We start from the raw sequence: 27,549 nt of genomic DNA, 5'->3' as shown, positions 1-27,549 counted from the left end.
GAAGGGAGGCCCTTAGCATTCTTGAGTCAAGCCTTGAAGGGAAAAGCATTGGACCTATCTACATATGAAAAAGAATTTCTTGCAATAGTATTAGCTGTGAAGAAATAGAGGCCATACCTGTTGGGTGCTGAGTTTGTAATCAGAACAGATCAACAAAGTTTGAAGTTTCTTTTAGAACAAAAGATAGGAACTCCCTCTCAACAAAATGGATTACTAAGTTGCTTGGCTATGATTTCACAATTGAGTATAAGCATGGCAAGGATAATGTGGCAGCAGATAGTCTCTCTAGAAGAGAGGAAGTTGAGGAAGGATCTGTTGACATGTTGGCTATCACAGTCCTTGATCCCCTTTGGTTAGAATAGTTGAGACACTTTTACTTGGATGATGAAGAAATTTCAGCTATTTTTCAAAAGCTCCAAAAAGGCAAGCTTGCTGATAAGAAGTTTGAAGTCAGAAATGGGTTGTTATTCAAGAAAGGCAGGCTGTTTTTATCATCTTCATCCACTATGAAGGATCAAGTCTTGCAGTTTATACATAGCAGTGCCTTTGGGGGCTATTCTAGTTACCATAACGCCCTACATCGAGCAAGGGCAGATTTTATATGGACTGACATGAGGAGAGACATTAAGCAATTTATCAAGGAATGTCAAATTTGCCAAAGGTGTAAGATAGAAAATTTACAACCTGCTGGGTTATTGCAGCCCTTGCCACTCCCTAGCAGATCTTGGAGTCACATCTCCATGGATTTTATTGACTCCTTACCATGTTCAAAAGGGTTTTCTGTTATATTGGTGGTAGTAGATAGGCTCACCAAGTATGCACATTTTTTACCCTTATCTCACCCTTTTACAGCTGCATCAGTGGCTGCTGTCTTTACATCTCAGGTATTCAAGTTACACGGGTTGCCATCAACCATTGTAACTGATAGGGATGTCATTTTCACAAGTAATTTCTGGAGAGAGTTGTTTAAATTGCAAGGGACTAAACTACACTTCGCATCTGCTTACCATCCACAATCAGATGGGCAGACTGAAGTGGTTAATAAATGTGTGCAACAATATTTGAGATGTTTTGTTAGTGAGAGACCCAAACAGTGGGTGCATTGGTTCCCTTGGGCTGAGTGGTGGTATAATACCCTAGTCCACTCTTCGACTAAAATGACACCATTTGAGGCATTATATGGAGTCCCTCCTCCAACCTTAATTCAGTATGTTGATGGCACTACTCAGAATGAAGCTATGGGCAGGGAATTAAAGTCAAGGAATGAGATACTACGGTTGTTGAAAAAGAACTTGATGGCTGCACAGGCTGCTATGAAACAGCAATATGATAAACATCACATTCAGAGGAAGTTTCAGGTAGGTGATTTAGTCTATTTGAAAATGCATAAGTATAAACAACAGACTGTTAGTCAAGCCAGCAGATCCAAGTTAGCTGCCAGATATTGTGGTCCATTCAGAGTTTTGGAATGCATTGGAGAGGTAGCTTATAGACTTGAGTTGCCACCAAGTTCCTCAGTTCATCCAGTGTTTCATGTCTCAAGATTAAAGCAATACATTGGCACAGATTCTCAGATCTCTCCTATATTACCATTGGTGGATTCTCATGGGAATTTTAAGGTGGAGCCTGAAGCTATTCTTGACAGACGTATGACTGCTATGGATAATAAACCTCTTATCGAGCTATTGGTGAAATGGCGTGGTATGGATGAAGTAAATTCGACTTGGGAACCTGTTGAGCAGTTGAGGACTCATTACCCTGACCTTGTGGGCAAGGTCTTTTGAAGAGGAGGGCAATTGTTTTGATCAATTCATAACAGGAAGGAAGCTCGAGCTGGGAAATGAAGAAAGGCATCTGTTAGTTAGTTAGTTAGTCACGTGTTCTACATGTGTCCCTTTAAGGGCTCAATATACCTTAATGTCCTTACTTATTTGCTTAGAATTACCATAGTGCCCTTTGTAGCCGTTATTAACAGTCATAAGGCTTCTATAAATACTGAAGCCTTTTCCCTTTGTATTATTATTGAAGAAAGTTAATAAATAAGTTTGGAGGTTTCTGATCCCTCGAAGATCAGCAATTCAAGTTGTTTTCCTTGTTAATTCCAGTCTGTTGTTACAGTATTCGTCACGGTCTTCTCAGCGGATGCCATTTCCTTCTCAGAAAAAAATGAGCGCAAGACCACCATTAATCTGAATCGACGAGAGCAAGGGAATCCCAGAGGAGGAGCTTGACGCCATCGTAGTTTTGAGTAGATCTAAAAAGGTGTTAGGGTGCTGTTGAGTCTTGGGTAAGATGTAAGTAAGGATGGTGGATTGATGGCCTGTAAACGCTATGATTTATGGCAGTTTGCGTATGAACTGTTTGTAAAAATAAAGAACTGAAAGATAGCAAGATGAAGAAGATGAAAAAAAAGGTGGTCACGCCTTGGGGATTCGAGGTCCCAATTCCTACAAATAAACAACTACAATACTGCTCAATGTTTGTCCGAATGCCCACTACCCAGCCCCTGCACCCCCTTTACAGCCATCATCCTAACGGAATTTGACAGAAAAGACACACTTGACCCTTAACAAACTGCTTCTAGAACTTACCAAATAAAAGAGACGTGGACCACATTTTATTACAAAACGCATAACAAGGAAACTTAAAGCAAAACTCCTAGTTTTATTCTAGGTAGAACGGCATCGTATGGCTGGCAATAAAATGGCACCGCATCAGTCTTAGCTTCATAACTCCAGAGACTTCACTTCGGCACTTCTCAGTTCTGCCCGACACTTCCTACTGCTTCTTCCACCTTCGCCTACTCTGGATCTGGGCCTTCTAACCCACCAGAGCTGGACCATAACATTCTCCCTCACTTAAAGAACCTTGCCCACAAGGTGGGGATAAAGTTCTTGAAGTTTCCACAATGATTCCCATGTATTATCCTCGGATGAAGCCCCCGACCATTTCACCAGTACCTCGGTCAGTGCTCTGTTCCCTTGCCGTTTTAGGTGTCGATCTACTATGGTCTCCGGTTCAGGTTGAAGATCCCCATGTTTATCAACTGGAGGAAGGGTTGGTAAAGGTTGGGTCTGAAACCCTAGCTTTTTCTTCAAACATGAAACGTGGAATACCGGGTGGCTTTTTGAAGATGGCGGTAGGTCCAGACGATATGCCACCATTTCTATTTTGTGCAACACTTGGAAAGCCCGAAAAATCGCGGCGAGAGCTTTAGATTCCGGCAGAGGGCTACTGATTTCTGGAGATGGGGTTGCAAGCGCAGGTACACCCAATCACCCACTTCGGAGTTCCTTTCGGTTCTTTTACAGTCAGCAAACAGCTTCATGCGATTCTGAGCCCACTCTAAATTTTCCTTTAACAATTCCTTAATCTTTTCTCTGGACTTCAGCAGTTGATCAACAGCATCAGTGGAGGAGGTTCCTGGTACGTACGATAACAGTCTCGGAGGACAATACCCATATAATGCTTCGAAAGGTGAGAGTTTGGTTGATGTGTGATACGAACTGTTGTAACTCCATTTGGCCATAGATAACCAACGACTCCAGTTCTTCTGTTTAGTGCCAGTATAACACCTTAAATAAGTCTCAAGGCACTTATTGAGTGGCTCTGTCTGACCATCCGACTGAGGATGATAAGCTGAGCTAAAATTCAGCGTGGTCCCCTGAAGTGTAAATAAAGTCTGCCAAAAAGAACTTAAGAATACTGTGTCACGATCTGAAACAATCGTCTTAGGTAGACCATGAAGTTTAAATACCCCATTTAGGAAAGTTTGAGCCACTTGCTGTGCCGTATAGGGATGTGCTAAGGCAAAAAAATGTCCATATTTGGTGTAGCGGTCCACTACCACCAGGATAACACTAAATCCATTAGATAGGGGTAAACCCTCAATAAAGTCTAGTGCAATGTCTGACCAAGCTTGGCTAGGTATGGGTAGAGGTTGCAATAACCCAGGAACAGGCACGATTTCAGTCTTGTTTGCTTGGCAAATGTCACATTCTCGAATCATCTTCTTTATGTCCCTCTTCATTCCCTGCCAGAAAAAATCCCTTTTTGCCCTTTGATATGTCTTGAGATAACCGGTATGACCCGCATGAGGATTAACATGAATGTAGTGGAGGACTTTATTTTTGAAATCAGAATCATGTACCAATACAATACGACCCCGCTTCAAAATAATACCTTGCTGAATAGAGTGTCCCTTAGGCACCTCTAACTTGTTCTGCAACTTGTCTAGTAAAGTCACTATCGCGGCTGAGGAAGAATAACTCAGCTTCAATTCAGTTAGCTAATCTGGTGTGGGAAATGACACCATGGCTAAATACCCCTCCCCTTGTCCTTATCTTCATCCCTTCTTGAAAGGGCATCCGCAACCTTATTCTCCGTGCCCTTTTTATATTCAATGGAGAAATCGTACCCTATGAGTTTGGTAAGCCGTTTTTACTGGGCTGTCGTGCCTATTTTCTGCTCCAGTAAAAACTTCAAAGCTTGTTGGTCAGTCTTAATAATGAAAGATTGACCCAACAAGTAAGGTCTCCATCGTTGCACTGCCGTGACTAAGGCTAGTAGTTCTTTTTCATATATGGACATCAATAGTGCTTTCCCTTTCCAAGCCTTACTCATATAAGCCACCGGTCTTCTTTCCTGCATTAAAACAACACCCATTCCCACTCCACAAGCATCACATTCAATTGTAAAATGCTTAGAAAAATCAGGAAGTGTTAAAACAAGAGGATGTGAAACTGCCTCTTTTAGGTGGCTAAAGGCTTGGGCTGCCTCATTGGACCAGTTGAAAGAATTCTTTTTTAAAAGGGCAATAAGAGGTGCTGCAATGATGCCATAGTTTTTTATGAACTTCCGGTAGTAACCGGTTAGTCCAAGAAACCCTCTTAAGGATTTCAGATTCTTTGGCATAGGCCATTCAAGCATCGAACTAATCTTTGAAGCATCGGTTTTCACCCCTTCCGCAGAAATAACATGGCCCAAATAATTAACTTCCTTGACCCCAAAACTGCATTTTGATTACTTGGCAAATAGCTGGTTTTCCTTTAATAAGTCAAGAACCCATTGCAAATGGACTAAATGATCTTCCCACGACCTACTGTAAATGAGTATGTCGTCAAAAAATACAAGGACAAACCTCCTCAAAAATGGTCTAAAGACCTCGTTCATCAAGCCTTGAAAAGTGTCTGGGGCGTTGGTCAGTCCGAAGGGCATTACTAAGAACTCGTAATGTCCTTCGTGCGTGCGAAACGCTGTTTTTGCAACATCATCTGGTACTACACGAATCTGGTGATAACCGGATTGTAAATCTAATTTTGAAAACACCACAACACCAAACAACTCATCCAGCATTTCATCTATGACTGGTATTGGAAATTTATCCTTTACCGTGTGCTGGTTTAAAACCCTATAGTCAACACACAATCTCCAACTTCCATCCGCCTTGCGGACTAACAGAACGAGTGAAGAAAAAGGGCTGGAACTCGGCCTTATGACTCATGAATTCAAAAGGTCATTTACTATTTTTTCAATTTCTGACTTTTGGTAATGGGGGTAATGGTAGGGTCGAGTAGAAATTGGTGGGGTTCCTTCTTTTAGAATTATTTTATGATCTTGTAGCCGTGAGGGTGGGAGACCCTTAGGCTCTTCAAATACTATAGAAAATCTACCCAGCACTGCTTGTAAGTCTCCTCTTAGCTTAACTTGAGATTTCTCACAATTTTCAGACAATAATTGTAAGAATAACCCCCTGCCCTTAGTCACTTGAGTTTTCAACCATTTAGAACTTCCTTCAAACGACAAAGTGCTAATTGGAATACCCTAGAGGCAAACATTCTTGCCTTCCTAGAAAAATTTCATGAACAGTTTTGAGAAATCCCACATAATCAGGCCCAAAGTTTTAAGCCACTGTACTCCCATTACAACATCACAACCACCCAATGATAACAGAAAAAATGAAGAGGAAAACTTGTTACCTTGCACTGACAAATCCAACTTGCTGCATAGACCCGTGCTTTTGATAATTTCCCCATTAGCTACACGAACTGAAAGTTGGGTCGATCCCTCCACTTGAAGCTTAGCTTGTTTGGCAATGGATGGGTCTAGGAAGTTATGGGTACTCCCCGAATCGACCAATACCACCCCTGAAATACCCTTGATCCATCCAGCCAAACGCATGGTGTTAGCATTTGGGGTTCCTGCTATTGCATAGAGTGAAATTTTAGGGGCAGCATCTGAATTAGGATCTCCCTTATCATCGATGTCTTTAGAATCATAAAATTCTTCTTCTACTTTGTCAGCAGTAGTCTCTTATTCTCCTTGAAGTAAATAGAGCTTAGGTTGCTTGCAAACATGAGTAGGATTCCATTTTTCTTCGCAATGATAACATAGGCCCTTTCGTCGTTTCTCATCCATTTGCATCGATGATACTTTCTTTGTTGGTGTATAAGGAACTAATGCTTTAGAGTTATCACTATGCTGTCCACGAAAATTACCCCCTTCCTTATGAGCAAACTGATGTGAATCACCCGATGATCTCCATGGTTTTCTAGTACTCAGTAAGTATTCCTCTTGGATTTTTGCCAATCCAAAGGCTACGTTCAAGTTAATAGGACTAAGCATCCGAATAGGGAGGCAGATTTCATCCTTTAAGCCGCTTAGAAAACAGCTTAATTTATGATGTTCAAGAAGGCCTCGTAGCCTATTAGACAAAGACTCAAATTGAGCCTTATAAGCAGCTACTGTGGTGGTTTATTTTAAGTGTGTTAACGCTTCCATGGGGTCATCATACGCTGTAGGGCCAAAGCGTATTTGTATCGCTTGAGTGAATGTTTCCCAGTTATTAAATAGAGCACTCTCAAGTGCATCTTGATACCAAATCAGGGCCTCACCATTCATGTGATATGATGCCATTAATAGTCGTTGTGTAGGTGGTGTTTGGTGATATTCAAAATAATGATGTGCTTTAAATACCCATGCTGCAGGATTCCCGCCGTCAAAGTTTGGAAACTCCATGCAGACTCCCCTGTGAAAGTTCCTCCGTCCATCATGAAGTTCAAGCTCTTGTTCATTATGCTGCTCCCGTTGATGATTCTGGTTGGCCACAATAGTCCTCATCATATCGGCCATTTGACCAAGTCTTTCCCGGATTTCCTGGAGCTGCTCTTCATGGGTGTCTAGCTGTTGTTACAGAAGCTCTTGTTGTTGCTTGTACCGTGTTCCCTCAGCCATTGGATCGGTGGTCACTGATACCAATTTTTTAGGGTGTTGTTGAGTCTGGGTAAGATGTAAGTAAGGATGGTGGATTGATGGCCTGTAAACACTATGATTTATGGTAGTTTGCGTATGAACTGTTTGTAAAAATGAAGAACTGAAAGATAGCAAGATGAAGAAGATGAAAAAAAAGGTGGTCACGCCTTGGGGATTCGAGGTCCTAATTCCTCCAAATAAACAACTACAGTACTGCTCAATGTTTGTCCGAATGCCCACTACCCAGCCCCTGCACCCCCTTTACAGCCATCATCCTAACGGAATTTAACAGAAAAGACACACTTGACCCTTAACAAACTGCTTCTAGAACTTACCAAATAAAAGAGACATGGACCACATTTGATTACAAAATGCATAACAAGGAAACTTAAAGCAAAACGCCTAGTTTTATTCTAGGTAGAACGGCACCGTATGGCTGGCAATAAAACGGCACCGCATTAGTCTTAGCTTCATAACTCCAGAGACTTCACTTCGGCACTTCTCAGTTCTGCCCAACACTTCCTACTGCTTCTTCCACCTTCGCCTACTCTGGATCTGCGCCTTCTAACCCACCAGAACTGGACCATAACAAAAGGTTTGGGATGTCACCGCCGTCCATGGATGTCGAAAGTTATGATCCCTAGAGAGAATTGGAATAGGCGCGTTGATGCACTTGCGTTGGTATTCTGCAAGGAAAATCAAGAATCTAGGAGACTTGGTGCACACCGCGCATGAAAAACTAGTGGGATCCATGTGGAAAATAATAGAAATTCTATTCATAGTCCCGTCCACATTTCCACACTCCACACGAAACTCCACCTGGCAAATCGATTCGTCTTCCTCTGGTCCAATTCCAAGTTTATTTGGATCTCCCCGAAAACATTTCTTGAAAACATTTGCCTCTCTCGCAAATCAACTCCACCTCTCACCATCTCTCGCCTTTCCCTCCCTGAATCAACTCCACCTCTCGCCTCACCCACACCATCTCTCACCTCTCGCTCCCTGAATCAACTTCTTCCTCTCTGAAGACCTTGACTACCACTACCATGAAGGTAACTCGACGGAGCTCGACTCCCAAAGCAATGTCAACGGACTGCGCTGATCTGGAAGAAAAATCACATCTCTCGACCCCGAGAGAGGCTTCCTGCTGATTTTCTAGGTAATTTTTTCAAATGCTATGTAATATTTTGAGTGACTGTATCTCTTTGTTATGGTGATTGTTATCTGGGCTATGAAAATATGTGGGGATATGGATTGATAACGTCACTTTGAGAAATGAATAGCAAGTGTTTGTAAAAAAGACTCAAAGAAAGTATTCTGCCCTAATACTCACGGTGCCCCTCAGTTTGGTACCCTTGATATATCTTATGTAGAAAATATTTTTGCCAATGTTGTTTGCCTAATAAATTTTGCATGTGATCTACTTTCCAGAGCTATTTCCGTCTATATGGACCATTTTATTTTGGCACAAGGATGCTTATGTAATGTAGTGGATCATTGTCAGCCTTCGAATCACTCTCTTTAGCAGTGTGTTTATTTTGTTAGAGTCTAATGATTGGAGATGCAATACATTCTTATGTTTTGTTATGTTTAAAGGTGTAGTTATATATTATTCTGTGTATTATTACAGTGATTTCTCTTTTGTAATTTGATACTATACTTTTTACTTTTGTGAATGGTAAGGACTAAACATATGCTAACGTGTCTTTGATGATGTCTTCTACTATGAATGAACTCATCTGGGGTACTATTAATAGGGCTTGGAACATTGAAGCTCTTTCAACTGAAATAATTTGTAAAAACAGTGAGTAGATGGGAAGGGATATGAAGCTGATAGATAGTGAACAAACGTATGGAAAGTGTATATATATATATATATGTACACTTTCCAGCCAATGCTAGAGCATTTAGTACGGGACAAAGTAATGGCCATTTCATTGTATATTAAAGTGTGTCAATTTGATTGGAAAAAAAGGTTATATCGATGCATGAGCGAGGAGAGGACATTACCGTTCATGGGTGTCGAAACAAAATGAAATTAAATGGTTGCGGGTCCTGATCGATGTGTGTTGGTACATATTTTATTACCACTTTTAGGTTGTATTATTGTGTTTGCCTTTGGTACTACAAAATCCAATAATGGTAGACCTATAAATATGAAATACTCAGGATACCTACTGCTTCTTCAGACTCATAAATCAAGGGAAATAATAGCAAGATGCATGTGTGAGCTGCAGTTGGGCGAGCTGGTCTCCATGAATCTCATGTAACTGACCTTCATCCTTTGGTCCGAGTTGGTCTAAATGCAGGCAGAGAATGAGATACCTACATTTATAATTTTTAGTTGTAGAGTCAACTAGGGTACTCTATTAATAGGGCTTGGATGAACTCATCTGGGGTACTCTATTAATTGGTTCAAATCTGGGTTCACCAGATTAAACATTTTGTGGGATTTCTGGGATGCTTTTGTTGGATTTATGCTTATAGTGAAATTATAATCAGCACTGCTTCCACATTTCATAGTAGTTTCCATTAATTTGTGCTAGAGGTTAAGCTAGCTTATAAGGTTGAATGCAAGAATATCTATCTAGTTGTCAGTGAAATATGAGATTTCCCCTTTCTTTATTCTTCTCTTAACTATGTATATATATGACTTTGTATCCTATAAAAATTAAAATCTGCAACTATCAATCTTTCTAGCTATGCTTAAACTACATGGTAAATAGACTTTGCATTCTTGAATTGCCATCTATTTACCAATGACAATGTTTATCTATTTTTCAGCAAATGACAATTTCAAGTACCAATATTGTTTCAAGTACGTGGACTTCAAGAGGGAAAGACAAAGCAAGTTTGGACAACCAATTTGCTACGTTGGAGTTAGCTCAACGAAGGAATGAGAGGTTATTTCATGAATATGTAATGATTGAAGAAGCCAAATATAAAGCAATGGAGAATAAGTATAAGGGAACCTTAAAAGCGTTGTTGACGTCATGGTTGTTGTTTATTACGATTTTTGCTGTAATTTTTATGTATCTATTGAAACATTTCTATATGTCGGGCAGTGCATCGACTCATGTTAGCTGTTTTTGTTTTGGACAACTGATTGTAGTGATCATGTGATGTAATTAGTAGTGTTTAGTAAATTTAATGAACATGTGATGTAATGAGTTAGCTTTTGTCAATGTTTTAGAATGTTATGGACAAGAACATACATGAAATTAATTAAGAAGAATCCTGCAAATGCTGCAAATGCTGCAAAGAGAGATTGTATATACATGCAGCAACCTGTACATCCAGCAACGGTTTTTTGTTATTTTTTAAACAAAATAATGAATGAAATGTAGCAAAACTCAACCTTAAAAGCATTGTTCCCATTTATAATAATGAAATGCAGCAAAACAAAGCAAAACTCAACTATAAAAAGCAAAACTCACATACAATCAACCTGGTGCATTTATAATAAATGAAATGCAGCATAACAAAGTATAACTCAACTTAGTGCAGCAAAACTCAATGCTAGCACAACCTCCAGTAATCCCAAAAACATTCCACCAACAATTGTCATATACAACCACAATTCTGAAATAAATGTGCACAAAATACTTCAAGATTTCTATGATTTATGTAATAATGATTTTTATACAAGTACTGCATTTGACTATCTGTACATTCTTTACAACCACAACCGCCAACAAAAAGGCTCCAGATTTTCACAAAATACTTCAAATAACCCATCAAAAATATAGTAGTGATTTTCATACATGTTGAAACCCACAAATCTATACATTCTTTACAACCACAACCTCTAATAGAAAACCTCCAGATTTTCCCAAAATACTTCAAGAAACCCATAAACAATGCTTCACAAATTCTCATCATTACCCGATGGTGTTTGTTGTGTGACAATATTATATTGGATTCCAATAACAGCATCTTCAACGTTAGCACCAACTTGGGGGGCCGAGACCTCACCAACTCCAACTTGTTCGTCATCAAATATTTTCCTGCAAGTCTAATTTCCAAAATGCTAGAAAATACACATCTATTAGAAAGGAAACAAACACCTATCCAACATATATACAATTAATAAATAAAAACTGACTACCTGTTCCTTCCTTCTCTTGGTTGCGGCCTTCCACAGGTGGAACCTTTCTCTTTGTTAGGGGTCTCCCTTTCCCTCGAACAACGTTAGGGCTTAATATTTTCTTACCCTTATCCACGACGTCACTCTCATTGACCTTAGTTGAACCGGACTCAAGTGGTAATCCTTTAAAATTATGTTCAAACTCATCCAAAACCCGCATGAATGCATTGACATGGTCATCACTTGGGGATACATGCGTCGCTAATTTGAGACATCTGTTAACTACAAGTTCATACCTTCATGAGTCCGCATTATCCTGCAAGTCATCATAGCTACTTTTGACAAGTGTGTATCTCCTCTTTAAGTATTTCCTCCACCGATCCAAGACGTACCTCTCTAGCAACACGTGAATCTTCTTCAATTGACAAACTTTAAATATATGCCTACAAATAATGCTCCTCATCTCAAACAGTGCACACGTGCATTTGATATCACATTCCTCCTCGTTATAGTAAACTATGTAATGGACGACTTTGACATGGTCTTCCGTGGAAATTTCATCCAAGATATCAAAGGTGGAAATACATCCATGTTGGCTAACAGGTATGCAATTACAACAAATCATCCCCCACACCTCCCTTTAGATTTCTTTAAACTTGGCATTTGTATACACCGATTGAAATTGATTCTGAATGTGGAATGGACTCACATATGGGATGGTTTGGTTGCACGAATTGAAATCAACTGTTGTCTCTACTTCCACTTTCTTCCTTAGAGCATTGTCAAATTGATCAACAAATTCCTTCAACGTTGTACCAGAATGCACATATCCATCGAAAAAGACATTCATGCTTTCAGACCACTGTGTAGTGCTCATACCAGCCCAAAATACACCCTTCAAGTAAGTTGGTACCCAAAATGATCTCTCGGTATACAACCCTTGCAGCCACGCATTATCACCAAGGTCATATTTCTGAATTAGTTCCCCCCACTTGACATCAAATTCTTCACAGGTATGCGAATCATATACGGCACTCTGCATAGCAGTCTTTAACCCTGTGTTGAATTGGGAGTGTGATCCCAATTTCTCAGGTAGTTTCCGCATGATATGCCATAGACAATATCTATGGCGAGTTTCTGGGAATACCATCGCAATGGCACTCTTCATTGTCCAGTCTTGGTCTATTATGATTACTTTTGGAGCCTAACCATTCATGCAGTCCAACCATGCTCGAAACAACCACACAAAAGTATTTATATCCTCGTTTGAAATCAAGCCAGCCCCTAACAATATGGACTACTCATGATGATTTACCCCAACAAAGGGAGCAAAAGGCATACCGTATCTATTTGTTAGATATGTCGTATCGAAGGTGATCACATCTCCAAAATATTCGTACGCGACTCAACTATGTGTATCAGCCCAGAATACATTCTGAGTTGCAACTCATCATCCACAACCATCACAGAAATAAATCCATCATTCATCTTCCTCATCCTCTAAAAGTAATCACTAAGTGCTTCACCACCTCCTTTACCCAACCTCAAGTGTCAGGCTTTATCAATATAAACAATCTTTCTCTTGAAATTCAAGATTCTCGAACCCCCTACATCAACAACAAGTGCTCCAAAATTTTTGTTCATTCAAGTACCTACCTTGTTATTTAGATCGAGCAGTCTTTGGCTATATTCATCTAAACATTTGTGACTTCTAAAAAATCTAGACTTCTGTGGGCTGACAGTACCATGATTGTGAGCATTCTCAGTAGTGGTCAAAACCCATACACCCTTTTTGTCCAAGTGAGCGTTTACCTTTGCCTTACAGTCTGTTTTAATTGTTGGTTGCAACTTCGAGATATTACTATGACTCGGATGGTACTTGCCGCCACGTGCACACCCAATTGTCACATACTTCGGTTTCCAAGATGCATCTCTCTTCGTCCTTTGTGTGATAACACCAAAACCTTGTTGCTTGGCATACCACTTATAATATGCAAGAAGCTCTTTATCAGTGGTGAACTCCATACCAGGTTTTGGCTCCTCAACTCATTCATCATCATCCGATACTTCATTAGTCTCCTCGGCCTCTCCCTCTTTATTTACGTCCAACGAAGTTTCTGAAAATGAAAATATATGTTTCGTATTAGAATTTATATCATGACACTGGATGTTTACTAATTGGGTTAAAAGTCTAATACCGTTTGTCAGGTGACAGCTCTTATCAGTCGTGTGTGATGTACCTCCAAAATTTTATTCACTTTCAGCACCCAATGACAATGGCACAATTGATGATTCACTTGCTAGCTGGGGAGTCTTTTCAAATCTTGTTGACTCCTCCGGATTACTCAATGGTGGCATCGATGGATGCTGTAATGAGGCACGATGTTTAAAAAAACTCAATGCATATAAAAAAAAAAAACTAAAAATGATTAAAAGGAGTATACCTGGTAGGTATGTTGAACTCGTGTGGACTCCTCTTGATTACTCGACGGAGGGTAGGGCATCATTGGTCCAAAATGTGGCATTAACGAAAGTTGTAGTTAGGCACGGTGTTAGAACATCTGAAATGCATATAAGGAAAAAAAAACTAAAAACATTTAAAAATAATCTACCTGGCTACCCCAAGCGCATGTATATGGATTTGAATATGCATTTTGAGGCAAGCTAAATGGTGGGTAGTATGGGTTTCTTGGACCATAATATTCCTATAATACACAAATAAAAAATACATTTAATTATGTAAAAAAAAAATACATTTAACTATTGGCAATATCCGACACAACGATATTTCCAAATGATCAATATGTTTCATACCTGAGTCGGTGAAATTGATGTAGAAGGCATAGGTGCCGTTTCGTCTTCATCTTTGTCCATCTCACTATTTCAATTGAGTTTTTTAGGACACAGTTACTAAACAAAAAGGCATAAATCATTCCACAATTGAGTATGCTAAAAGCATAGTGGTTAAACATAGATCTTCAACTTAAATCTAGAATTTAAATACTTCATTTTAAAAGCATGGTGGTTGAATACTTTAAAAGCATAAATCATTCGACAGTTGAGTACGCTACTTCTCTCTTACCTACTTTTTTTATTTGTCAAATATTACAAATTTCTTTTTATAAATCCAAAAAATGAGGAGATAAAAAGGGGGAGAGGGGGGGGGGGGTTGGTAGATCCTGCATTTTGCACTCAATAGCGAAAATTATGTTTATTGCTACTTTCTATCCAATGTAATTCTATAAATCTCTCCCCCACTTCTCCCACCCCTTGGTAAGTAGAATTTTATGATCCTCAATAGATTCTACTTTAGTGAATCAATAGACAATCACCATGTAAATTTTCCATTAAAAAAAAGCAAGTATAAAGGAATCATAGTTTAGAAATGAATGACATTGCTCTTCATTAATAGGTAGGAATCCCTACACTACATGTTTATTCATACATGTAGCTGAGAAATAAAGATATTTGTTGTTCATAAATGTAGCTGGAGCAACAAAAAAGAAATGATTAATTACAAACAACATACATTTGAAAACTAAAAGAACAAAATAATTGGCTTTTAATACAATTTTCTCATACTTCATCAACTCTCAGAAGTTACAGAGTGCATAAAAAAAAAAAAAAAAAATCAGCTCGCAATGGCACTCATATGTGCAACCCAATTAGCTTTTAATGTAATTCTCACCCTTACACAAGGCATAATAAAAAACTACCCTACACTAACACCCAGCCCAAGTTCCAAGTTCACATATAGAATGAGAAATTATATCAAATATACTGTGATATTCGTGCAATAGTAGACAAAAAAAAAAAAAAAAAAAACAAAAGCAAAGAAAAATCCAAACTTTATCTACTGTGATTTTCGGTGCTCGATTTTCTTTACAAGAGTTGACACAGGGGGTAAACCATCAAATGAGAGCCCCACGTCGAACAACAAGCACTGATCTGGAAGCGAGTTGAATGTCTGTGTGAGTTGAAAGAAAAACATAAAAACGAGATTGCAACACATAAGAAAAAGGGAAATGGCTGAAAGATTATAAAACAAGGAAAAAAAAAGAGAGTAAAAACTTGTGACATTGAATGCGGAGGTGAAGACTCGTGGATGCAAGCTGATGTTGGCGGTGGGTCCGTTGTCGCTAGGTTCTCGTCGGTAGTCCCAGATAATGGCGAGCTAGCGGAGGAAGAAGAGGTTGCTGGCGTGAAGAAATGTTGCCGAGGAAGAAGAAGGTGAACGCAGGCTGGGGGGGGGGGGGGGAATCGAAACGTGCGTTTATTTGGTTTTGGGTATAATTTGGGGAAATTCAAAACGTGCGTTTAACATTTTTTTTTTTAAAAAAGCCACGTCACTTTTTGTGTGGAGTATGAGAAGAAGGGGTAGATGTATAGAAGAACTCAGAAAATAATACGGTGCATTTCAAGTGGGAAATCTAAACGGTGCATTTCGCCATCTCCTCTCCATTCGGATTCCCTTCGTCCATTCTCAATCTCTTCCATCTCCCTCCTCCATTCTCACTCTCCTCCATCGCCCTCCTCCATCTCCTAAGCTTCCTGAGACTCGAGAAGGGTTTCTGAACCTTAACCACCGCCATCTCCCTCCTCCATCTCCTTCGTGTCGCGCCCCGAGATAGGTTTCTGAACCCTAACCCTAGCATTCGACGGGAACAAACTCACCTTCTCATCGATCCCGCCAAGATACTCTCTCTCTCTCTCTCAGGTAATTACTTGGTCATAAAAGTAAAGAAACAGATCACGTGGAATTCAACACATCATATGTAAAAATTAAGACTTATAAGTAGATTTTCTTAAGAAATAATATGTAACCAACCTACTGCTCTAGAAATTACCCAATTGTCGTCATTGCCGACTTTAAACACGTTGTAACCAAGCAGACCCTTTTGCTTTACATAAGAAACTTTAGCTCTAATAGCCTCCACAACGTCGTAATTAATCCAAGTTAACCCAAACGTGCAGTAATTCACCATTGAAGTAGCATTATACCCGGAAACTGCTTCATGAGCATAGTTTCTAATGAACTATTTGAACCACTTATAGCCCACGGCACCGTCGCTGGTGATAGCCGGACCCTTAGAGACTGCACCCATTGGATTCTTTTGGGGGCTCAAAAGTGTCCACGCATAGCCATGGTAAGGCAACCCCAAGACCAACTTGCTTGGCAAAAAACTTCTTCTCTTCCACTCATTTATGCCATAATCCGTATTAGCCATGTTCGAAGGGCCATACAAAGTTGCATGAAAGAATGTGACTCTATCCCTACCTGCAGGCAAATAGTAATTGTATGCTATTACATGTACCCAATCCAAGTTCCTCCTCATTGAATCAATTGGGTAAATCACTGAACCCAAAACTGGCAGACGATTGCCGGCCATGACCAGGAGTAACTCTGGATTGCTTGAATTTTTTGCCTCAGAATTTACAGCAACTCGCCACTGGTCCAAAAGGGTACTGATGTTGGCCATATCTGAGCTACTTCATGTTGGCACAACCCCACAAAGGTCTAAACCTTGAAACCCATAAAGCCTAGCTGTTTCTATGGAAGACTGAACGAAAGAATTTCTATAAGAGGACTGGTTTATCATTGAGAAGAAGTTTAGCAAAAGCTCTCTGCCAACCCATATCGATAAAAGCGTTGTAACGGACGTGTGAAGGGAGGCCCACTTCCGAACGGCCCAAGCCTAGGAAAACCCAACCACGGAGCCCGGACCAGAGTATGGGAGCCAAAAACCCAGAGTGAGAGGATCGGGAACTAAGCGCAAGCCAAGTCAAGATGGGCCTGTCGACTCAAGGTTCGGGAGGATCAGGGGTCTGCAAATTAGCAAGTCCAATTATCGGGCCTGGCGGGACAACATCAGCATACACCAGGCCCCAGAATCACAGATCCCAGGAACGAGCCAACCCAGGTAAATGTCAGGAAATCCGGCACACAATGGAACATTCCATGAGCCAAGGACGGCTCGCCCGCGATCTAACATCTCCTCTCATGACAGAGAAGTGGCGGCCACACAGATGTAGGACAACAGGCAGGACACGATCTCTCGCTAGGCTGCAGACTGGCCCCCACTAAGGCGATAGAGAATGGGTGGTGGCAGGCCTGGCGTCTGACATACCACGATCTCCCTCAACTGAAGGGCCTGACTCAGGTATAAATAAAGGATAACCCTCTTACGGGAGTCTCTTGATTCAACCTGCATAACTCTTTTACTTTGCACTGTATTTTCCTTCTCCATTACCAGAGAACAACCCACTAACTTAGGCATCAGAGTGACCTCGGGAGCCTTTTTTTCTTCTTAGTTGTAGGCACCAAGGAGCTTTGTGAAACTGTTTGGGCTGCGAAACACGACATCAACAGTGGCGCCGTCTGTGGGATAAGATTTTCTATAAAAACGTGTACTGCGCATGACGGCAGCGACGCGATCCCAGGCTACGAGAAGGGAAGACTGCGAGGAAGAAACAATGGAAGCACGACTTGTAAGCATGGAGGAGACCATCAGGAAATTGACGGAGGAAGCCGAGACGCTCCACCAGGAAAATGAAGTCCTCAAGTTCGCAGATGAGGAGCTGGCGGGAGGCGTAGAGCCAAGCAACAACGAGCAAGAGGGTTCGCGGAGGATTCTGGCAGACACTGCGGTGGAAGAAGAAAGGCGCGAAATGCACTTCAAAATTCGAGAGTTGAGAAGCAAATGTGTGGAAACGGAGAAGAAGATGGACACCCCTTCAACCGTAGACCAGTTGCTGATCAGCTCCGACCTCCCTTACAGTGAGGAAATCTTGGCTATGCCCCTTCCTCCCAAATTCAAAGTTTCCAAGATGGAAGCATACGACGGGTCCAAAGATCTGCTGGAGCACCTGGAAACTTTCAAGACCCACATGACTTTACACGGCTTCCTGGGAGAGGTCGCTTGCTGGACCTTCCCCCTAACACTGAAAGGAGCAGCCCAAAGCTGGTTTGGGTGGTTGTCATCAGGAATGATAGGAAGCTTTAAGGAGCTTGACCGTCTCTTCATGACACAATTTCTGGCCAGCCGTAAAAGGAGACGCCCAGCGGCCTACCTCCTGACGGTCAAGCAGCGGGATGGCGAGAATCTGAAGTCGTACCAATCGCAGTTCAATCGAGAACGCATGACCACAGATGACCAAGACAAGAAGATCACGTTAGCAACGCTCCTGGGGGGTATTTGGCTGTTGAATCCGTTCATGACCGAAATAGCACGGAAGACCCCCACCACGTTGAGAGAGTTCATGGACCAGGCAGATGAGTTTATTAATGCAGAAGACACTCAGGAGGCATTGACGGCCCCTTGACGGTCTGAGCTAGAGAGGGCCGGCCTAGAGGCGCCAGGGCAACGTCCCAACCATGATAATTATGAAGGGGAGAGGTGGGGAGCGTCAGATGTGAAGAGGAAGAGAGAAGCACCAACTCGGACTCAGGGAGCGAGCTGCACCCACTCAAACTTGGCAATGGAAGGAAACCCTTGCGTGGGTCTCAAAGGAGAACGCCCCCATGAGATGGAGAACCGCCCATTTTGTGAGTATCACATGAACAACCGACACAGCACGCGCGACTGCTACACCCTAAAGAAAATTAAAGAAGAAGAACAGAAGAACTGGGAGCTTCGGCTGGGGAATGAAACGGACTTGTCCGGACATAGGTGCCCAAACTTTTGACATGGAGAAGTCCCGAGAAGATGAGAGAGGTCAGGGATGGCAGGTGAAGAAGCCCTACTGTGGAGGATGAGCCACTTAGAGAAATCATCACTATCACAGAAGGGTATGCAGGAAGAGGAGCTACCTCGTCGGCCCGAAGGGCGCACGCCCGGTAGGCGCGTTACAAGGAAGTCTTCAGTGTAATAAAGGGAGTAAGCAGACCGCAATGACGTACTAGAAGTGTTGCGATAACCTTCGATGAAAGAGATGCAGAAGGCATCCTCCACCCGCATGATGATGCACTAGTGGTGACGATGCAAGTGGCGAATGTGTGTAGACTTCACCTACCTGAACAAGGCCTGCCCAAAAGATAGCTTCCCTCTACCGTTCATCGATCTGATAGTGGATTCAACGGCAGGACATCCCCTCCTCAGCTTTATGGAACCTTATTCTAGATACAATCAGATAAGGATGAATCTGGATGACAAAGAGAAAATGGGGTTTATCACCAACCGAGGGCTCTATTGCTACAAGGCAATGCCCTTCGGACTGAAAAACGTAGGGGCCACCTATCAACGGTTGGTCAACCGATTGTTTAAACAACAGATTCGGGGCAACATGGAAGTATACGTTGACGACCTGTTGGTGAAGAGCAAATAAACCTAAAAGCATTTGGCAGACCTGCGAGAAGCGTTCTCCGTCCTTCGACAGTACTGGATGAAGCTTAACCCGTTGAAATGTGCATTCGGGGAGGCGATAGGTAAGTTTCTGGGATACATGGTCTTAAAAAGAGGAATCAAAGTGAGTCTCGAAAACACAGAAGTGGTGATGACAATGTCTTCCCCACGTAGTGTCCATGAAGTTTAGAAGCTAGCCAGGAGGGTGGCGGCCTTAAACTGGTTCATCGCCTTATCCACCGAGCGATGCCTACCCTTCTTTAAAGTCCTGAGGAAGGCACAAAATTGGGATGAGGCGTGTGAGGAAGCCTTCACCGACCTAAAGTCATATGTCAGCCACCCCCCGTTGTTAAGCCAAATGAGACCTTGACAGTGTACTTGGCAGTGTCACCACACGCAGTATTAGCAGTCCTGGTCCGTGAAACGGAAGAAGGGCAGCATCCCGTGTACTACATGAGCCGAGCCTTCCAGGGCACAGAAGCAAGATACCCCCGAACAGATATGCTGGTATCGCCCTCATTGTTGCGGCCCAGAGATTGAGGCCATATTTCCAAGCACACCCGATCAGAGTGCTTACCGACCACCCCTCAAACAGGTACTCCAAAAACCAGACACCTCGGGGTGGCTAGCTAAGTGGGCAATCGAGCTCAGCGAGTTCGACATGGAGTACCAATCCAGAATCGCAACCAAAGGACAAATATTGACGGATTTTGTCGCTGAGTTCACCAACTTCCCAGAAGAAGTATCACACCCCAAGGAAAATCCTGGCAGGTCTACATTGATGGCTCGTCCTGCCGGACTGGCGGGGGAGCAGAGTTGCACATCGCACTGAGCAGGGAAAGGAGCATGGTTATGCGATCAGGCTAGCCTTCAAAGTAACGAATAATGAGGCCGAATATGAGGCACTCCTGATGGGAATGATGATTGTGCGACTACTTGGAGCAGAGGAGATAGAAGTGAGAGCTGATTCCCAAGTCGTGGTCAGCCAGGTTCTAGGGTGTTTCGCTACAAAGGGGGAAAGGTTGAAGAAATATCTCCAATTGGTCTGCAACGAGTGGGATCATTTTCGCTACTTTAACTTCCAGCAGGTTCCAAGAAAGGAGAATCAGAAGGCAGACCATCTGGCCAGGGCTGCGTCTGGGCAGGAGGAACTCCAACTTCCGAAGCATACCATGACCAAGACGGTGGAAGCCCCTTCCATCGGGGAGGAAGTATCTGTTATAGCCTCAGCCCTCCCCGAATGGGCAATGGACATCCGAAGGTTCTTGCAAGAAGGACAACTGCCCAGCAACCTAGAGGAAATGCAGAAGGTCAAGAATAGGGTGGCCCGATTCATGCTGCTTGAAGGGGTACTGTTCAAAAGGGGTTTCTCCGAGCCGCTCCTTAGGTGCATCTCACTAGACGAAACCCAATATGTATTGGCTGAAATCCACGAAGGGATTTGTGTTAGCCATTCAAGAGGGAGGGCGCTAGCTACGAGAGTAACCCGAGCTGGATACTACTGGCCCAGTGCCCTCAAAGATGTAGAGGAATTTGCCAAAAAATGCATAAAGTGCCAGGAGTACGGACCGGTCCCCCATTGTCCAACAGAGGAACTGACCTCAATTATGGCCCCATGGCCCTTTGTCCAATGGGGGTTGGACCTGATTGGCTCCTTCCCAGTAGCAAGAGGGGGGGCAGGTTTGCCATGGTCACGGTTGACTACTTCACCAAATGGGTCGAGGCGGAAGCGCTCGTAAGCATCACCTCCCCGACCAAAATGAAGTTCTTGTGGAAGTTGGTAGTTTGTCGATTTGGCATACCGCAGAGCTTTGTCTTGGACAATGGGAAGCAGTTCGATTCCGTACACTACCAAGAATGGTGTACAGAACTCGAGATTAAGGTAAAGTATTCCTCGCCGAGCCACTCTTAGGCCAATGAACAGGCCGAGGCAACCAACAAAACTCTCCTCACCCTCAAGAAAATGATCGGGGCACATAAAGGAGCATGAGCTGAAGAGCTCCCGAGCGTGCTTTGGGCATATTGAACCATCGTCTAAATCCCCACCGGCGAAACACCCTTCGCTCTCACTTATGGGAGTGAAGCTGTGATTCCTGTGGAGGTTGGAATGCCCACCTTCTGTGTCTAGCACTTTGACCCAGACACGAACAATGAGAGGCTAGTAGAGAACCTGGATTCCCTAGAAGAAAGAAGGGAGGAAGCGGCCATCCGAACGGCGAATAACAAGCGAAAGGCGGAGCAATATTTCAACAAACGAGTCAGGCCACGATCCTTTAAAGTGGGCGACATGGTGTTATGAGAAGCGAGAGTAACCACCCCGGAAGAAGGGAAGTTGGGAGCACAATGGGAGGGGCCTTACGTAGTCACATCAAGCAACTGACCCAGTTCCTACCGCCTCAAAGATAGCCAAGGGCACGATCTGCCTCACCTCCAGAACGTTGAACACTTGAAAAAGTTCTATGTATAGAGATGAACGGAGGGGACTTTATCGCGCCCCATATGTGGCAGCAGCATGTACGGACAATTACTAATGAATGAGAATGATGAAATGTTCCTTTACAGATCTCCTATTGTACAAACAAAACTAAGTCGAGTCTTTACACTCGCAAGAAGATGAGTCCCTTCACTTGATAAAAGTAGAGTCCTTACAATTGCAAGAAGACGGGTCTCTTGACTCGCTGCGGGGAACCTTCCTTGTCCTAGGAATCGGAATTGGACCCCACCCTAACTAAGTTGAGTCCTTACACTCGTAAGAAGATGGGTCCCTTGACTAGTTGAGGGGTACCTTCCCTGTCCCAGTACTCAGAACTGGACCCTGCCCCAACTAAGTCAAGTCCTTACACTCGCAAGAAGACGGGTCCCTTGACTTGATAAAAAGTCGAGTCCCTACACTCTCGAGAAGATGGGTCCCTTGACTCGCTATGGGGTACCTTCCTTGTCTTAAGACTCAGAACAGGACCACCATCCAACTAAGTCGACTACTTACACTCGAAAGAAGACGAGTCCTTTGACTCGTTACGGGGTACCTTCCTTGTCCCAAGAACCAGAACCGGACTCCACCCCAACTAAGTCGAGTCCTTACACTCGTAAGAAGATGGGTCCCTTGACTAGCTGCAGGGTACCTTCCTTGTCCCAGTACTCAGAACTGGACCCTGCCCCAACTAAGTCGAGTCCTTACACTCGCAAGAAAACAGGTCCCTTGACTTGATAAAAAGTTGAGTCCCTACACTCGCAAGAGGACGGGTCCCTTGACTCGCTGTGGGGTACTTTCCTTGTCCCAAGACTCAGAACCAGACCCCACCCCAACTAAGTCGAGTCCTTACACTTACAAGAAGATAGGTCTCTTGACTCGTTGTTGGGTACCTTCCTTGTCCCAGGACTCAGAACCGGACCCCTCTCCAACTAAGTCGAGTCCTGACACTCGCAAGAAGACGGGTCCCTTGACTCGATAAAAGGTTGAGTCCCTACACTCGCAAGAAGATGGGTCCCTTGACTAGACAAAAAGTCGAGTCCCTACACCCGTAAGAAGACGGGTCCCTTGACTCGATAAAAACTGAGGCCCTACACTCATAAGAAAACGGGTCCCTTGACTTGCTACGGGGTACCTTTCTTGTCCCAGGACTCAGAACTAGACCCCACCCTAACTAAGTCGAGTCCTTACAATCGCAAGAAGACGGGTCCCTTGATTTGATAAAAGTCGAGTCCTTACACTCGCATGAAGACAGGTCCCTTGATTTGCTGCGGGGTACCTTCCTTGTCCCAGGACTTGGAACCGAACCCCGCCCCAACTAAGTCGAGTCTTTGCATTCGCAAGAAGATGGGTCCCTTTATTCGATAAAAGTTGAGTCCCTACACTCGCAAGAAGACGGGTCTCTTGACTTGATAAAATTTGAGTCCTTACACTCTTGACTCGCTGCGGGGTGCCTTCCTTGTCCAAGGACTAGAAACCGGACCCTGCCCCTACTAAGTCGAGTATCTCGAAGCTTGGCATGAACACCATCGGGAAAGCACAGGAAACAAAGAAAATGAAGTACAGGGAAAAGGGCAAGAGAAAGGAACCAAGTGCGTAGTGTCATTTGCATTATCAAATTTACATTATCAAAGTATGCAGAGTACAAGGGGTTGTGCCTGCCAAACAAAGAAAAATATATGTAACTATTACAAATGGTGCACGGAAAGCCTATCGTTAGGATGAAGGAGCTCCAGGGAGTAACGGGGGATATCCAGGCTTCTCGAAATTTCTAACAAAGGCCTGCTCCTCAGGACCGGGAGGCAGAGATGCTAAGGACAAGGCACGTAGGTCCAGCTCAGGATGCTGTAGCAGGTGTTGCTGCATTCTCTTTAGGCCGTTGTTGTAGCCGTAGGACCAAGCGGCATCCCGGATGGCATTAGTGTTTGTGATCTGGGACCGGATCTCTTTGGCGTACCGGTTGACATAGCCCAGTTGAGATTTCAGGTTGGCAATCTCTCGGTTGCACGACAGAAAATTGAGATGCCTTTGAATCCTCGACTGCGCGAGCTCGCGACCCGAGCGGTCTCCCGCCGTAATTGATCTCTTAAATGTCAGGCTTTGAGAGAATGCCTAAAGGTCTCAAACAGCAACTTCGAACGCTGCCCTACTGCAGATGCCCGACCCTGGCGAAACTCTTCAATCTCCTTCCAGAGGGATTCCGTCTCCTCCCGGGACCTCATCAACTCCTCCCAGGCCGACTCCAACTACTCCTGGGAAGCATTCAGCTCAGCTTCCCGGGTGATCAGGTTCATGTCAGAGGAGATGCGAGCCTCCTCGAGCCCCTTCTTCTCCGAGGCCAGGCGAGACAGTTCCAACTCGGCGTCGTGAATAAGGCCTTTGAACCTCTTCTTTTTCTCCTTTTGCCTTTCGACGGTAACTTCCAGATCCCAGTTCTAGTCCTTCCGCTTGGTTTTTAGTTCCTTTATCCGCCGAGCTGCTTGCCTCGGCTTAAAGTAACCAAAGCAACCCAAGGAATTGAGCCCCCGGTTAGTCTCTTCCAGCTCCCCCAGCTCATTCCCAATCGTTCCGAACAATTGGTCTGTGGCCTACGGAGACAGGAAGGAAAAAAAAGGGGGGGAATGGGTTCAGTCACAAACAACATAAGTCACAGTCAGGAATGAAACAAGTCTAGAGAGAGTAAGCATACCTAGGCGAATAGGGGCCTCAACATACGGCCAACGCACTCGGAAGCATCAACCTAGGCTTGGTCCAAACTTGAGGGCAGAGGCAGCGAGCCCTCTGCTCCCAAAGAGGATGAGGGACTGGCAGTCACCAGCTGCCAAGAAAAATTAGGAAGAGACCCCCAAGTCTGGTCACATGGCTTGGGCGCCATAAGAGACCGGGGAATTGTCTTCATTGCTCAGATCGATAACCGGTGGAGCAACGTCCGACATGATCCGAACAGAGGCGAGAGAAGTATCGGGAATCGGATCCTCACCATTGTCGCCCCCAACACTCCATCCCTCTTCGTCCTGAAAGGGAAACCTGCCAGACCCCCCCTCAGGGTTTCCAGTTTAGGAAGGGCTAGGCTCTACCTCTCGCGATCTTGGTTAACGCATCAGGTCATCGCCGTTGCCCACTTCGCGCCCCTGGGAACATTTGTCTCAGCAGGGATTCGGGAGGGGCTTGGCGCAGGGGCTGACTCGCTGCCCCTAGAACTGGAGGTGGGAGAAGAACTTAGCACCCCATCACGAGGCCTGAATCTCGAGAAGGTCTCATCCCCATCGTCTTCAGTTCCCTTGAGGGCCAGATCTTCGAAGGGAGGTAGCTCCGCAGTTCGTAGCCCGGTCGGCGAGTCCTCTCGAGGAGACCCAGTGGCAGACTCCTCCTGGAGAGTATCCTCGAAGGAGGAGAAGGTTGTAAACGAGCTGGGCTCATAGGGAAAGGGGTGCTCAAGGGAGGCAAGGAAAGCCGCCTGGAGGTCGCAAGCCTCCAAGTCTTCTTCAAAGTGAGGCAACGGGCTCTGAGAGGGCTCGGCGACGCAGGAGCTGGTTGAGGCAGAAGGGCTGTCAGCAGGAACTGGGCCCCTCGGTGATATGAACCCGCGGGAATGAATTCCCTTGAACCCACAATCAATTTGAAAACACCCCAAGAAAGCCAAAAATCAAGTCAAGGATGGAGAATCTAGACCCGATGAGAACCCGTTTCAAGAACCTAGATTATATTAAAATCTAGACCCGATGAAGAACCCGTCTCAAGAACCCAGATTACAAAGGAGGAACGCCACAAAGGTTGTGATTTACCTTTGATAAGTTCAAGAGTTCAATCAAGAACAAGAGGAGAAAACTCAACTCACAAATAAAATTCAATATCGTCTAGGCCTTCAAATGAGGCTACAAGGAGTATTTAAACTAAACCTAATTAAAACCCTAGCCAAAATAAAGCCCCTTTTTACCCAAAATGCCCATGATGAACAGTGTCGTGCTACAGTACCCGCGGCTACAGTACGGCTACAGTAACGCTACAGTGCCTCTTAAAACCCTAATTCCTAAAAAGTAACTTTCCAAATAAGCCCTTGGCCAAAATACAAGGCCTTCTTGAAAACCCTAGTTCATTGAAAATAAGACGTGTGGGTCAGGCATCTTCAAGCCCACTTATTCTAAACTAATAAAATAAATCATTTAACCAAATTTGAAGTCTCAAATAACAATAGGCCCTATCTCTAAGCCATGTCTTCCTCAGCTTGAATCAAGTGGATCAAAGCTGGTTCTCCTTCTTTCAAGCCCATCTTGAGTGTTGGGCTCTTACTAGCTTCATCCCAAGTGGATTGCACCAATCCGTGCATTGCTTCCTTGATCTTCTTGGTCCTTGATCTTGTAATTGGCCCATCTACAATTTGCAAATGATCTTTAAGACTAGGCCCACCTTGGTTCCCATCATTCCCCCTCTCCTCAAAAGGATTCGACCTCGAATCTCCACCTGGATCAAAAGGAAAAATGTTCGTAACATTGAAAATAGCAAAAACTTGATACTTACTTGAAAGATCTACTTCATGTGTATTTTCATGAATTTTCTCAAGAAATTGAAAATGTTCATCCAAGCTACTCCTATCATCAACAAGCAAAGCCATCAAAGGTAAAGGAGTAAGTGGATTAAAACCATAAACAACCTCAAATGGAGAATAAGAAATAGTAGTATGCAAGGTTTTATATGCACACTCTAATAAGGGCAAATGATACTCCCGCAGATGTTCATGTAGCAAGTCAATGAATGGCAAAAGATACTCCCACAAACGTTCATGAAACACACCTGAAGTTTTTCTTACACCACTCCAATCATATGCAAACTCAATGAATGGCAAGTAATACTTCCACAAATGTTCATGCAACATGTTGAAAGTTTTCCTTACACCAAAGTTACCCAACAAACCACCATGTCTATCACACACAAGCAACTTAAGCATAAAACTAGTTGGCACACAAAATCTATTCTCTCTAAACAAGTACCAATCTAATTTATAGAACTTACCAAACGATACTTTTTCACATGTTCCATAGACACTAGCAAAGTCATCATCATTAGCATGCAATTCCTTATTATATGCAAGTCTCAACAATTTTACATCTAAAATGAAGATAAGGACGTACCTTCTTGCTAAAGCATCAACCACAAAATTTTCCATACCTTGTGTGTATTTAAATACATGAGGAAATGTCTCAACACAGTCCTCCCGCTTAGCATGCATTATAGTCAACGACTTACCTTGTCCCTTCAAGTGTGAAAAAGACTCATGTTCTTCAAAGAAAGGTCGGTTAGGAATTGTCGCACTTGACACAAAATCAATGTAGTACTCTATCTCCCTAATAGGTGGCAATCCACTAAACACACCTCTAGGAAACATAACCTCATATCCCTGT

The 27,549-nt window shown here is 43.4% G+C and overlaps 1 protein-coding gene and 1 long non-coding RNA gene across 2 annotated transcripts; both read right to left on the bottom strand.

Moving 5' to 3' along the window:
- Positions 1 to 10,854: 10,854 nt before the first annotated feature.
- Positions 10,855 to 15,279, bottom strand: LOC121236497. Its single transcript, XR_005934778.1, has 2 exons — positions 15,187 to 15,279; positions 10,855 to 11,266 (listed from the first exon to the last, which is right to left on the bottom strand). It is a non-coding gene; the product is annotated as an uncharacterized LOC121236497 (long non-coding RNA).
- Positions 15,280 to 16,374: 1,095 nt separating this feature from the next.
- LOC121236536 (class V chitinase-like) lies at positions 16,375 to 16,818 on the bottom strand. The gene has a single exon (XM_041132987.1). It carries the CDS (start codon positions 16,816 to 16,818, stop codon positions 16,375 to 16,377), a length of 444 nt encoding a protein of 147 aa, XP_040988921.1.
- Between the last annotated feature and the right edge of the window lie 10,731 nt (positions 16,819 to 27,549).

This window comes from Juglans microcarpa x Juglans regia, chromosome 6S (assembly GCF_004785595.1).
Source record: "Juglans microcarpa x Juglans regia isolate MS1-56 chromosome 6S, Jm3101_v1.0, whole genome shotgun sequence".
NCBI lineage: Eukaryota > Viridiplantae > Streptophyta > Magnoliopsida > Fagales > Juglandaceae > Juglans > Juglans microcarpa x Juglans regia.
This window is presented reverse-complemented; position numbering and strand designations above follow the sequence as displayed.

Bases quoted from the DNA above. Each gene is read 5' to 3' on its own strand.
- LOC121236536 (XM_041132987.1), bottom strand. From the start codon at position 16,818: ATGGCCAACATCAGTACCCTTTTGGACCAGTGGCGAGTTGCTGTAAAT.